General features: G+C 45.6%; 1 protein-coding gene across 11 annotated transcripts in view; it reads right to left on the bottom strand.

The window, feature by feature from the left end:
* The window catches only part of ABCA1 (ATP binding cassette subfamily A member 1), a 148,500-nt gene that overhangs the window by 48,001 nt on the left and 85,712 nt on the right, over positions 1-14,787 (bottom strand). For all 11 annotated transcript variants that reach the window (XR_012424495.1, XR_012424496.1, XR_012424498.1 and 8 more), the window contains 7 exons: positions 12,266-12,506; positions 9,464-9,603; positions 9,014-9,130; positions 4,591-4,788; positions 3,631-3,836; positions 2,956-3,132; positions 911-1,133 (listed from right to left, as the gene is read on the bottom strand). Coding sequence is in view for 7 of the 11 variants with exons in the window: in XM_005581143.5 (XP_005581200.3) it covers positions 911-1,133; positions 2,956-3,132; positions 3,631-3,836; positions 4,591-4,788; positions 9,014-9,130; positions 9,464-9,603; positions 12,266-12,506 (1,302 nt within the window). In the remaining 4 variants the exon portion in view is untranslated. The remainder of the gene's footprint in view (positions 1-910; positions 1,134-2,955; positions 3,133-3,630; positions 3,837-4,590; positions 4,789-9,013; positions 9,131-9,463; positions 9,604-12,265; positions 12,507-14,787) is intronic.

Raw genomic sequence — 14,787 nt, 5'->3', positions numbered from 1 at the left:
ACTCCCTTTGCTTTAAAAACATTTATTTTTACCTGATGCATCTTTATATGAAATGCTTGCAGACAGAGAAAATTTGGATATAAATATATTAATGTATGGTGCAGACACAAAACTGCACTGCCCAGAGTCCCCATTCAGGGAAGGCTTGCCCAGCTGAGACGGCCTCAGGCATCAGCAACTCTGGGTTTGTCACAGCAGCAGAGAGCCATGTAGGCCCTGGGGCATGACCTTCCCAGGGCAGCCCACATCCAACAATTGATTGCGAGGGCTGGGGTAGGTGGTGTCAGGAGGGAGGCCTTGGGGGAGCACAAAGGGCTGGATGTTTCAGCTCGATGAAGAACAACTCCAACAAGCTTCATATTCTCTAGAGTGCCCCACGGGGTTAGCCCTGTATCACAGTTCAACTCCTCCCTCTGCCCAATCCTGCATCTTCCATATCCCTTCCACAGGTATTGAGCCCTCGTAAATACCCATACATCAAACTCTATTTCAGCCTCTGCTTCCAGACAGTCTAACCTGCAACAATATATATCCTTCTGATTACTGTTCTTAGAAACTTGGGAAGAATCGCCACCCAATATATCTAAGAAAATAAATAGCTCTCAGATGCTGCCATGAACCACTACCAAGTAGACAGCATGGCACAATTGAGCGTGTGGTTATCTGGAAAGCATGAACCCTGCACTCTCGTCCTGCTTAGCTGCTACCCAGCTGGGTTGACCCTGGGCAAGTCACTGCCCCTCTCTGGGCTTCACTTTCCCCAACTATAAATTGACGAAATTGCAGAAAATGATAGGTATGACCCCTTCTCTACACGAGGCTTCGATTTTTTTTCTTCTTCTCCTCCCTTACCCTGTGTTGAGCTATTTTGGAGTTCCCTGGCAGGGAACAGGGGGTGAGGCTGCCTTACCTTCAGGATGACCACCAGCAAGCCAGCGCTCACAAGAAGAGGAATGAGGCTACTAATGAACCAGCTAAACCAGAGGATGCTGTTGTCCAGGCCCATGATCCGCATGGTCTCTTTCAGCCGCGCCTCCTTCTCATACACAATGCCCTTGATGATCACGGCCACTGAGTAAATCCAGGCCAGTGTCATGAAGAGGGGCATTGACCGGCTCATCACCCGCAGAAAGCTGGAGGCCCCAAGGAAGGACAAGGGGAGAAAGACACACGTGAGCCAGGGTGATGGGCCAAGGCCTCTGAGCCTGCATGCTAGAGGGAGCACCACATCTGGGCCACAGAAGGAAAGGTGCTCTGGACTCCGAAATGTACATATGACCCAATGCTTCATAAGCAATGCAATGTAGAGAGAAAAACGAAGCTAACAAAATGTTGCCAAACCAAATCTCTTTGGGGGCTTGCTTCAGTAACTAGGTAACTGTGAGCCATACTTAAACTAAAGGTAGATTATTTTAAAGTACTAAAAACCAAACCAAAATACCAACTCATTCTCTCACAAAAGTTCAACATCTCAAAAGTCATCTCACTATTGACTTGCTTATCGTAACTCTACTCACAGCACAGACATACACTTCAGGCAGCTCTTGTCAGTAATGTTGCAGATTCCAAGCTAGAGTAGAAAATGCAGATGTGCAAAGTAAAAGGGACACAGATTCTGGACCCTGAACTTGAGGCTCAGGTTAAAGCTTTATCATGCAGGCACAAACTCACTACATGACAACAGCCACCAGCTCTTAATGCATGTAAACTCCTGTGCCCTGTCTTAAGACATCCTTTCTAGAGTAAACCTTGGCTTAGGGGTCTTTGTAAAAATCTTCCTTTGAAAAATTCCAGCTAATTGTTTAGAAGGTAAAAAACAGGATAATTTCTGGTGACCTGGAAAAGCTACAGATAGCCATACAAGGAAACAGACTGTTCAATGCAAAACAGACAGCCAATATAAGGAGAACCCTGCTCCTCCTGCATCCTGATCCTCACACACACACACACACACACACACACACACACACACACACACACACAGGCACACACATACACACATCCCATCACCACCACCATCGCCAACAATAACAGGGAATAAGAGAATTTCCAGAATCTGGAAGAGACATTACATATTTCAGATGTTTGCAATAACTACACCTCTGCCCATTCTCTTAGAAGAAATCATTACATCCAAAGGCATAGTTCCCACAATGAGAACTTGGCAGCTTAGTGACTCAGCACTAAAAGATTTTCTAAAAAATCTAAGAGGAAGAAGCTTTGTTCAGTTTTATTTGGGTTGTTTTGAAATGTGGTTTACCACCTAGGGAGAAGTGCACACATTTACATAAAGTGTGCTTTTTTAAGTTTAGATGCTGTTTCTGCATCTGGAGGTATGTGTGAGTATGTGCTTGCATGTGTTTGTCACGACACATTTTAAGCTTGCAGATTGAGCAAATTTTGACCAAAAGGGTAGAGTGTAAAAAATTGAAGTGGTGGGCTCGGTGTGGTGGCTCATGCCTGTAATCCCAGCACTTTGGGAGGCTAAGGAGGGTGGATTGCCTGAGCTCAGGAGTTTGAGACCAGCCTGGGCAACAGAGTGAAACCTCATCTCTATTAAAATACAAAAAATTAGCCAGACGTGGCAGCATGCACCTGTAGTCCCAGCTATTGTGGAGGCTGAGGCAGGAGAATAGCTTGAACCTGGGAGGCGGAGGTTACAGTGAGCCAAGATCAAGCCACTGCACTCCAGCCTGGGCGACAGAGCGAGACTCCATCTCAAAAAAAATAAAAACAAAAAAAATAAAAGTGGCAACTATGGATGAGAAGCAAAGAGGTTTACTAGTGTGTGCACATATATGTATGTCTGTCATATGGCTGCAACTGTTGACAACTTACATCAGGCATCTTATTTCCAGATCATTCACACGTGCATGCACACGCTCACACACATACACACACCCCCATCTGGCCCAGTATAAACTGGTTAAATACAGTGGCTTGCAGGTAACTTACATGTCATCAACATAACAGGGATAGGGCATCTGTTGCATATAGACACCAGTTTTCTTCTCGGTGCCTGTCAGCACCCTGATGATTGCCTGTTCCACCACATCCTGCAAGTAGGAGAAGCCGCCCCAGACGTACCGCATGTCCTCAAAGGGGTCAGCTCGAGGACCAGGGTCCCAGTACCTAAAACCAAACCACAGGTAATCAACCATTCCTTTGGAACCATACAATAAAAAAACCAATCACCCGAAGTCCCGCTAGCCTTACCAAGCCCCTGTTTCTATTTTTGTATCTTTTTTTTTTTTTTTGAGATGGAGTTTCACTCTTATTGCCCAGGCTGGAGTGCAATGATACGATCTCAGCTCACTGGAACCTCCACCTCCTGGGTTCAAGCGATTCTCCTGCCTCAGCCTCCTGAGTAGCTGGGATTACAGGCGCCCACCACCAAAATTCCTGGAAATAATTCCCTTGAGTAGAAATGCTAAATCAAAAGGTACTGACATTTTATGAGCTTTGAAAAACCTTCCAGCAAGGCATGTACCAATTTCACCAAAATCATGACACCAAGTTGAGTTTTTTTGTTGTTGTTGAAATTTCTACCAAATTCTTAAAGTACCTTTTTTCCTAGTAGGTGCTCTGGACCTCCCTAAGACCAGGCTGGTGTGATGGGATTCCACTTACCCATCCTTGATTTTATTTGTCCTCTCCACGTTGTCAATGTCCATTCGGATCTTGTACTTGACATGGTGGGGCAGCTCAATGCTGCCTGGAGTAATTCCAGTGAACACAATACCAGCCCAGAACTTCCTCTCATCCAGCAGCTCCATGGACTTGTTAATGAGCCGGACTTCTGTTGCTATGGGTTCCAGCTTATTCAGGTTGACACACTGGTAGAAGAACAGCCTTCGTGAGAATGCTGGCAGCCAGGACAGCAAGCAGTGGCTGAGACAAATCCTACCCTAGGAGGCAAGGGCTGACTACATGACTGCTTATCCTCCCTCTCTAAACCTCTCTAACGTAGTTTTCCAATCGTCAACCAAGGATGGAGGATTTTGGTTTTTCACTGTAATTTAAGAGAAATTCTGAGAATAATTTAGAGATATGTTATTTATTGACTTTATGGAGGAAAAGAGGTCAAAACAATGATCTTATCTTACTTTTCTGTTTTCTTAGCAATTCTGAGTCACAGCAACTAACCAGCCAACCAAACAGACCAAAACACCTCTTACCCATCCCTACTGATATAATTTTTAATATAAAATTTAAAAAATTTAATTGACCTGAATTAGATTTTAGGTAAGTTTCACAAATAATGCCTTTTATTAAGGGAATGCTTTGCTGCCATTAGTCACTGAGATAGGAAAACCTAGAAGAAAATGGGTAGAAACATTCTCTTGAGCCTATATAGAATAAAGCTAGAGTTCATTTACTAAAGCTAGAGTTTATTTACTCATTCAACCACTCAACTAACATTTATTGAGTGCCTTTTGTTACCAAATCCTGCGTTAGGCTTGAGGGATACTTTTGTAAATGAGACTATACATTATTTCTAAAATTGCCTCCTGCCTGAACCTTATTGTAACGTCTCAGAGAAAGCAGCCATTAAGTCTTTTCTAAATGATCCAAGCAACAGATTCTCACCTCCATGAAGCGAGATATGGTCCGGATTGCCTGGTTAGTCTCGTTGAAAGCTTCTCTCCAGGTGTACACAGAACCATTACTGGACTGGACATCCTCTGGGTGCTTGGCCAAAAATGCCACAATGTCTTGGGCTGTCCAATCTAAGCCATCCAACTGCTGTTCCCAAAAGTGGTCATTGCCCCTGCTGTCCAACAGCGTCTGCCATTCCAGTGAGAAAGCACAAGAAGTAAACACCAACTAAATGTTGATGAGCACTATATAGCTTACAAAATACTTGCATATACACTGTCATTGTTTTATCCTCATAGAAAACTGTGAGGTAGATGACAGTGTCCCTATTTTACATGTGAGAAGACTGGGGTTGAAGAAAAAAGAGTATGATTTTAACGAGGACTTGGTCATAGTATTACTAGATATGGAGCTGGGACTCAAAGTCAAACCAGTCTGAATTCACAGTCCAGGTGCTTTCCACTATACCAAACAGCTCACTTAACAGTATTAACTACAGTAACAACACTACTTCCCTTATATAGTTACTATGTTGAATAGTTTATATGCTTCACCTCACACAAGTCCATGAAGAGGGCACTTTTATTTTCTTGCCTTTTGTTGTTGTTGTCGTCATTTTGAGACAGTGTCTCGCTCTGTTGCCCAGGCTGGAGTGCAGTGATGGAATCACAGTTCACCGCAGCCTTGACCTCTCAAGCCCAAGGGATCCTTCCATCTCAGCCTACCAAGTAGCTAAGACTACAGGTGCACACCACCATACCTGGCTAATTTTTAAATATTTCATAGAGACAGAGTCTTGCCATGTTGCCTGGGCTGGTCTTGAACACCTGGGCTCAAGTGATTCTCCCACCTCAGCCTCCCAAAGTGCTGGGATTACAGGCACAAGCCACCAGCACAGTGAGTATCCTTTTAATATTTCCCATTTTATAGATGAGAAAACTGAAGTTCAGAGAGGTTAAGTCTCTAAGATTAGGTTACACAGCTATTAAGCAGCAAAGCCAGAATGAAAGCATAAGCCCTCTGTTTCTAGTGCACCTCCCCTCCGCACTGTGTTCTATCACCTTCCTCTTTTGAGACCCAGTCTGTTGATCCTACATAAAAACCCTAACCCTAGACTCAATTCCTTCTTACTGCTTAGTTTAGAAAAATAATGCTGTTGGTTAAACCAACTAAAGTACAATCTTTTCCTACTGCAGGACGTACAGGTCATGATGCAAACGAGGCCTATTTCCATTTCTTGTTCCCTTGCTGGTTGGTTCCTCACATAGGTCAACGCGAAAGAGAAGGACAGATCAATCCGCTGCTCAATCAGCAGATCCAGAGGGGCCGAGGCAGAGGCCTGCACAGATGTGCTGCCAGAAAAATAGCAGCTGCAAACTCAGCAAAAAGCAGACGCAACTCCTGTCACAGCGTTGAGAGAGAAGATGAAGCCCTGGTTCTACTGAACTGGAGTCTCCAAGGGTCTGAAAACTGCTGCTTTATAAAAAAATCGGTCTCATTTTCACTAACATTATAAGCTTTTCCCCATTTGCAGCTTTGTATTTATTATTTTAATGAGAACATAATGACTTTATAGAGTATATATAATTTCGTTAATTATTCCTATAGTGCTGAACATTTAGTCTATTTCCAATTTCTCACAATAACAATATAGCAATAACATTTTCTCTCATACAGTGACTTCTTTAAAATTATTTCAGTAGGCTACATCCCTGGGGTGGGTGGAATGGAGGTATGCAGGATAGGCACGTTTTCAAATGGTTCTTGAAATTTTCATTCCAAATTGCTTTCCAGTAGAGAACAGCAATTTATACCATCACCAGAAAGATATGCATGTATTTTTGTTAACATAACAGACACAAAATTGTACCTCACAAGTTCACAGAGGCCAGGGTTAGCAATTTTGAAGCCACTTTATTGGGAACAAACAAAAGCAGAGTGAAGAGACGCAGCCTTTAGGGTGAAGTCGGCCCTGCCCAGTAAGGCTTCTAAAAAGAACAGCAAGACTAGAAAGATGTGCCCATTGAGCTCACTGAGCACGTGGCCCCTCTAGGGTGCTTGCGAAGGGCAGGAGACCTAAGACTGCCCGCGGGACTGGAGGCAGCAAGAAATCAAGGTCCAAGGATGAGGGGCTAAAAGCAGCTCAGAAAAGAGAGCAAATCAGTGTCAGAGGGTTCCAGGACTCGCCCGAGAGAGGTGCCCTGGGACCGATGGGGTGAGGCAACAGGGGTAGACAGTGCCAGAGACAGCAGAGAGATCAGAGCTACCCCCGAGCAGAAGCAGAAGCCTCAGCCATCACCTCGTGTAGGAGATGCCAGGCTGCAGGGGGTGACAAGCTCATGTTTGTGGAATTAAATAAACACTCTTTAAGAGAGGGAAGAAAGGCCAGGCATGGTGCCTCATGCCTGTAATCCCAGCACTTTGGGAGGTCAAGGCAGGTGGATCACCTGAGGTCAGGAGTTCAAGACCAGCCTGACCAACATGGTGAAACCCCATCTCCACTAAAAATAAAAAAATTAGCCAGGCAGAGTGGCATGTGCCTGTAATCCCAGCTACTCTGGAGGCTGAGACAGGAGAACTGCTTGAACCCGGGAGGCGGAGGCTGTGGTGAGCCAAGATCATGCCACTGTATTTCAGCCTGGGTGACAGAGCAAGACTCTGTCTTAAAAAAAAAAAAAGAGAGAGAGAGAGAGAGAGAGGGAAGAAAACAGTTGGAAAAAGTTCCCTTTTCTTCCACCCACCGGCTGACAACTCCCTCATCACCTATCTCCAGCCCAACCACCCTCCTCCACTGCAGACCCCAGTAGCCACTGGCCTACTGGACATCCCTACCATCCATCCATCCAGAAATCAAGACTTATTTTGATGCCTCCCTCTCTTTCACTGTTCCACAGCTAAGCAATCACCAGGCCTCACTTCTTGCTTTATGCCTTGGCCACTTGGAGAGCCTCCTCCCTGGTCTCTGCCTTCATTCTTCCCTCATCCTTCGATTCATCCACCCTATCAGAGAAATGTATCTACATCTCCCCTGCCTGGTCCCCTAGAGCTTAAAGTAAAGGTCCTCAGCTTGACACACAAGTCCCTCCAAGGCATAGCCCATGCCTTTCTCTCCAGCCCCAGCTCCCTCATTTCCAAGCGCACACACTGGATTTTCCCAGCTAGACTCCTAATAATGCCACTGCCATGTTTACAAGGGTCTTGTCCTCTAAGAACTGGGAACTTGTGAAGAGTTGGTGCATCTAAGGCAAGCTCTCAATTTCAGACTAGGGAAGCATCTATTTGCCCACAAATCAAAACTCACTGAGTCACTTCACGGACCTCCTATCATCCTCTGAGAGCCAGAAAAAGAGAAAAAGTCCAACTAGTAGAAATGTGGACTCGAAGAAGAAGACCAGGAAGAAAAGGCCTGAAATCACACTTAGGTCTACATGGCTAGATCATATAACCCTCCTTTAGAGGAGAGACCCACACTTGAATGGCATGAGCTATTATTATTAGTCAGTGTGAATCCATACAAATCACTGTTTATGCTTTTCTCAGTATAAAGTCCTTTGTTTTTAAAGGGACTTCCTCAGTAACCTGCCTCCCAGCGGATCAGGGACTAGTACTAAACTTCGGAAGTGTTCCCTCCAGGTAGGTACAGCCTTTAAAACCCAGCTACCCTTAAAGTCAATAAGGTTCAAAACAAGAAACCTGGCAAAATCCTCACCTGCTTTTTAAAGGGAGCAGAGACAAAAGGAAGAGGCCTCCCTCACCATGGAAATAGGAAATAGTCTAACGATTCTCTGACTCAGCCCAAGGCAGGAAGATGAGATTAAACAGCACTCAGGCTCAGGCAAGGGAGACATTCTGTTCTTGCTCAGCCTGCTCCACATTTCAATCCAATTGTCTCTAGAGCACTTACCCCTTTCAAGTGGCTCTGAAGCATTAAGTGCATTTCCCCTCCACACAGTAACAGCAGCTCATCATTCACACAGTGCCCTGAGAATGAGTCTCTCAGGCCAGTCTACATGTAACATGATGCTTTTGCTCCCACACCTCTTTCCAAAACCTACCAAGGCACAGGGAGGTAAAGAAGATGCTGTGGCTGGCTGAGAGGCCGCAGCCAAACATGAAAATAGTCAGGGTCCTGCAATTACCCAACTCTACTTCCGAACACCAGCCCTCACTAAGTTTTGCAGAAAACTGCTATTTGACCATGAGTGGCATGGATGCTGATATGCACAATATTTTCTCTGCACCATGGCCTGTACTTCTGGAGAGGTGGTGCCCTGTGACTCTACCTATGCTCACTACATTCCCCCAGCTAGATAAACTGAAAGAATTCTCACCTCAGTCACACCTGGGAAAGTGACCAGAAACTCACCTCTCCAGTATCAAGCAGGCACATGCTAATAATAGGAGGGACACTCACCCGGACAAGGTCCATTTCTTGGCTGTTCTCCATGAAGGTCCAGATCTTGGGGCTGAGTTCCTCCCACATGCCTTCCAGATCATGGAACACAGCCAATTCCTGGAAGGTCTTGTTCACCTGGAGTCAGGTGGGGAGCCAGGGACCGCAGAAAAAGGAGGAGAAGCAGAGACGATGAGCGCTTTGGCTCCTCCCTGAAAAGATACCCCATCACAGCAGCCCTGTGCCAGTCCTCCCCCATCGCCAATAAATGCCTGCTTATAACTATGATTCTATACCCAGGGCTGGGGAGCTGGCCCAGCTCTGGTTGGCATCAGACTTGAGGTTTTCACTCTGGGAATCCCAGAAGAGCCATAAAAATACTTAGTGCACACCTCTGAAGCTACCTTGAGTTTTTTGCCCCCAGTTCTGGGAAGATTCTGGGGAGGGAGTCTTGGGCTGGGAGTAGCTTACCTCAGCCATAACCTGCCTTGTGGCTGGAGTGTCAGGTGTATACAGGATCTTCCCAACAAGCAGAGGCTTCAGAGCTTTCCAAATAATGCGGGAAAGAGGACTAGACTCCAAATTCTTCATCAAATCATTGCAGTAAGGAGCTACAAATAATAGGAGAGACAAATGCTCATATGCATGGTCAGATACTGATAGAAACTTACAAGGGCTTTGGAGCCAGACAGTTCTGAGTTCAAATTCCAGCTCTACCACTAATATAATAAGTAACTTATCTGACCCTCAGTTGGCTCCTCTGTAAAAGTAAAATTCGTAACATCTATTTTGAGAGATGTGGAGAAGATTACCTCAGATTAAACTGATATATTATCTGTAAAGAATGCAGCTTGATAAATAATCAGAGCTCATTATAAAATCAATGATGGATAACTCACAACTGAGCTCATCTGGAAAAATGTTTTCACAAAGCACAAGCCTTCACAACTCCAGATTCACACTCTTATGACAGCCTTGCCACTGTTTTCACTGACAACATGACCAACATTTAAACCAGCTCTTGAGGGGCAACCACAAGACTCACTTCAGCCCTCAGTTTTAAAGCAAAAACCAAAATTTGGGGCAGGGCGCCGTGGCTCACACCTGTAATCCCAGCACTTTGGAAGGCCAAAGCGGGCAGATCACCTGAGGTTGGGAGTTAAAGACCAGCCTGACCAACATGGAGAAACCCTATCTCTACTAAAAATACAAAATTAGCCGGGCATGGTGGCACATGAGGCTGAGGCAGGAGAATCGCTTGAACCCGGGAGGCAGAGCTTGCGGTGAGCCAAGATCGTGCCACTGCACTCTAGCCTGAGCAACAAGAGCGAAACTCCGTCTCCAAAAAAAAAAAAAAATTCTCTTTGATTAACATAAGCAGTATATGTACACTTAACAAAAACCCAAATACAAAAGTCATAACAGGCAAATGGGTTTGATTATCTAGCAGGATCCCTGATTTTTAAAAATTCATTCAAAGTTTTTCAGGGTTTTTTAGATACTAAGTGTCCTCTATACGCTGGAAAGATAATCAAATTTTTTTCTTTTTAATGAGGCTGTCCTCACAATTATGTCTGTCATGGAAATGAAGGCTTCCTTGGGTCAACTTGCAAGCTGGGGGACCGGAGAAGATGGGATTTCATTAAAGCTGCCTACAATCCCATCCTCTTCGGGCTTGTAAAGCAACTTGCGAATGTCTGGAGTGCTTTACTCCAGAGAAGAAAAGGTTCTTGTGTTACAAAACCTGCCTCATGGCCGGGCGCGGTGGCTCACGCCTGTAATCCCAGCACTTTGGGAGGCCGAGGCGGGCGGATCACAAGGTCAGGAGATCGAGACCACAGTGAAACCCCGTCTCTACTAAAAATACAAAAAATTAGCCGGGCGCGGTGGCGGGCGCCTGTAGTCCCAGCTACTCAGGAGGCTGAGGCAGGAGAATGGCGGGAACCCGGGAGGCGGAGCTTGCAGTGAGCCGAGATCGCGCCACTGCACTCCAGCCTGGGCAACAGCGTGAGACTCCGTCTCAAAAAAAAAAAAAAAACCTGCCTCACTCAGTGTCTGAAAGACACACCTGTGGTTGGAAATGGAGAAAGGTTCACCTGCATCAAGTTTTCAAGGAAAAGGATGCCATTGCCTAAAACTGTAACACTGGATCCCTGCTGCCACCAGGCATATGGCACACGTGCCCACAAAAGTGCTTAAGTGTGGGGAGTGGATATGGAGATACAAGGTTCTTTAACACTGCCTTGCAGCTAAGAATGGGAAACAAAGAGCAGATCAAATATCTGACTGTGAGAACACACACACCACCACTAACAGTTATTTTAGAGAGCATAGATCCAGGCAGATTTGGGCTTGAATCCTGGCTCTTGTGGATTAACTCTGATGTGGCTCTGACCAAGGCACTTAACCTCTCCAAGCCTACGAAATGTGGGGTTAAAGAATCTTCCCTACAGGGTTATCATGACGGTAAAATGAGATAAACAGAATGCAGGGTGCATAAGAAATTCTACTTAAATGTTAGTTTTTTGTTGTTGTTGTTGCTATTATTACTGTGTTTTTTTTATGTTATTATAAAGCTTATCTCGATGGTAATATTAAAACCAGTATATCATCCTTTTTAAAAATGTTTTTCCATCTTTTTTGAGTGATAAGTGACAAATAAAAATTGTATATTTAAGGTATACAATGTGATGTTTTAATATATGTATACACTGTGAAAGGATCACCACAATCAAGCTGTTAATAAATCTATCACCTCATAGTTACCTTTTTTGTGTAGTCTGAACACTTCAGATCTCCTCTCTTAGCAAATTTCAAGTATACCATACAGTGTTACTAACTATAGTCATCTCAATGTACATCAGATCTCAGGAACTTATTCATCATGTGAAACTGACACTTTGCACACCTTATATATATTCCATACATAAGTGAGATCTTGCAGGATTTCTCCCTCTGCCATTATCTCATTCTTGACTGCTCTGGAAGCCACCTTTCTACATCCCCCAGAAAACCAGGAGGCTGGCTGTCAATCATTCATTCCATTGATAAACACTACTGTGCACCTGAGAAGTGCCAGGCTGCGTTCAGAGCACTGGGGATAGGTAGCTCATCAAGAGAAGCCTCTCTCCTCCAGGAGGAGCTCAGTCTGGTGGGTAAATGGGCATGCAGACATCTAACGCTGCTACAGAGGGAGGAGACGACACAGGCCAAGGCCAGAACTAAGGTAGGGATGGGGTTGGGGACAGGTCTGGGGTCGGCACAGACACTCACTTGTAGAGTTGTCGTAGAAGGTTTCAGCATCTTCCTCAGTGCCATTGCCTCCGAAGAGGGCTTTGTAGTTATTGTCCTCATACCAGTTGAGAGACTTGATCTTCAGCCCCCCTCCCTCGGGATGCCCGCAGACAATACGAGACACAGCCTGGTAGATCTGGGTGGAAGAGCTGGAGCTGTTCACATTGGTCAGAAACATCACCTCCTGTCGCATGTCACTCCAGCTTCTCATGCTGAACAGCTGGCGTCAGGGATAGGGAGAAAAAGGCGGGTAGGAGAAGGGAGAAAAGGGCAGTGCAAGGGTTTGGGATGAGAAGAGAAAGAAACATCTTATTTTCTTGACCTCTCAAAAGCCATGTCCCAGAACATATTTTGTCAGATGTCATCTCAAAGCCTTGGCATGGGCTTGCCAGAACCTGGCTACCCAATCTGTGGTCCAGGGACGAGCAGCATCAGCATTACTGGAGACACTGTTGGAAATGCAGATTCTACGACCCCTCCGCCGACCTGCAGAATTCAAATCTACAGCCCCACAAGATGCCCAGGTGATTCCTATGCTCACTAAAGTTTGAGAAGCACAGCCTGGAGTTAGTGAAGGCCCCTGGAGCTGGGCTTTGTTTCACTGGGATTATCTTCCAGTTTATAGATGAGAATGCTTTCTCTGAACAGCTACATCTGAGGGTTGTTGAGCCTATCAGGATCTGCTCTCACCCTCGATAACTGACTCACTTCTAAAACTCCTCGAACTCCAGTGTGGAAATTGAGTAGCCCTGTCCCCCTTGGGAGAAAAGGTACTGTATGTGAAGTTCCCTATCTCGGTCTCAGTAAAGTATCAGGCAATGAAAAAGCATAAGACGAAAAACTCGAGTCTAGGCCAGGCGTGGTGGCTCACACCTGTAATCCCAGCACTTTGGGAGGCTGAAGAGGGTGGATCACCTGAGGTCAGGAATTCAAGACCAGCCCGGCCAACATGGCAAAACCCCCTCTCTACTAAAAATACAAAAATTAGCTGGGTGTGGTGGCATGTGCTTGTAATCCCAGCTACTAGGGAGGCTGAGGCAGGAGAATCACTTGAATCCAGGAGGCAGACGATGCAGTGAGCAGAGCACCACTACACTCCAGCCTGGGTGGCAACAGCAAGACTCCATCTCAAAAACAAGAAAGAAAGAAAAAAAAAAAAAAGAAAAACTCGAGTATGAACCCTAGCTACATCCCTCGTCAGCTTACAGTCTTTGAAAGGTCACACCGTGTCTCTGAGTGCTCAACTTCTCCATCTTTCACGGAGCTCGCTGAGACACAACTTGGCTTGGTTTTGGCAGACTTGGGGAGCAGTAGATGCTTATACCATGGTCTGGACACTGCCCTCTATTCATCATCAAGACAAGAAAGCTAAAACAGTGTGTGATGAGGCATAAATCCTATGCCACACATGAGGGTGCCCTGCAGAGAACAGCTCCAACAGGGTGAGTCAGAAACCGCAGGCAGCCAGGGGTGCGTCTGTGACTGCCACTCAACAAATATCAATGAGCCGGGCGGCGGCGCTCTGTCTTACATACAAATGTATTCCGGCACTTTGTGGAGTTCTCGGCCCCAATGCTATTATGAAATATTTATAGAGCACTTTGTATTTCCAAACATTTCACAATAAATCATTAATAAATCCCTGCATTCCTTGAAATGTCACTGCATGTTCACACCGCCTGGGAAGACTGAGCTATAGAGCACAGAGGGGAGGGGCCACGAGGCCCTGCACCCAGCCTGGAAAGCTCTATGTGCCTAGCTTTCGACCTCACAGCCTGCTGGTTCCTGTAAGTGGTGTGGTCCAGCACTCTCTAGGTCCTAAGCTTTGCCCCTTCTGCCTCCCGATGGGAACTAGGCTCTCCAGAGGCGAGTCAGAGGTGGAGAAAAAGGATTTTTTTTTCTCCAGAGAGGGGGCATCTAGCACACTCCACAAGAACCCAGTTAGGTGACGTGGACAGCTTTTCCCAACTTTATCTTTTCATAACCTGTAACAGCCCTAGAGATTTTTAAACAATAGTGAGTCAAAGCACTCACTTCTCTTTCCAAAGGCAGCCTCACCACCATCCCACCACTCCCCAATCAAATAAACAAATTTCTTCCCACATAAAGCCAGCAAATCTTTCTAAAGAAGCACCATAAATTACTGAGTTATTCCAAACCATTGGCTCTTCCCAGCACCCGTTTTAGGGGCAAACTCTTGCTCTTTCTCCTACATCTCAGCTCACACTCCAGACTTTATCTGGGAAGGGCTCCCTGACTCTCAGGGAGGGATGGCTCTTCATCCTTTAGCCCACAGATAATGGTGGTATTTGAACATCATCAGTTGAGTGAATGAATGAAACTGACTTACTGCTTTCTCAATCCAGCACAGTGTCCTTTGTCCTCCCGTTCCCCCATCCCAGTCTCTTCTCAATCCAACAACCAGAGTGTAAACAGTCTAAACTCTAGATCACATCATGTCCCCCTCCCTCAAACCCTCCACTGGATTCCCATCTCACCCA

The sequence above is a fragment of the Macaca fascicularis genome, chromosome 15 (genome assembly GCF_037993035.2).
Source record: "Macaca fascicularis isolate 582-1 chromosome 15, T2T-MFA8v1.1".
NCBI lineage: Eukaryota > Metazoa > Chordata > Mammalia > Primates > Cercopithecidae > Macaca > Macaca fascicularis.
The sequence above is the reverse complement of the archived record's forward strand: the minus strand, read 5'-3'. Positions and strand labels throughout refer to the sequence as shown.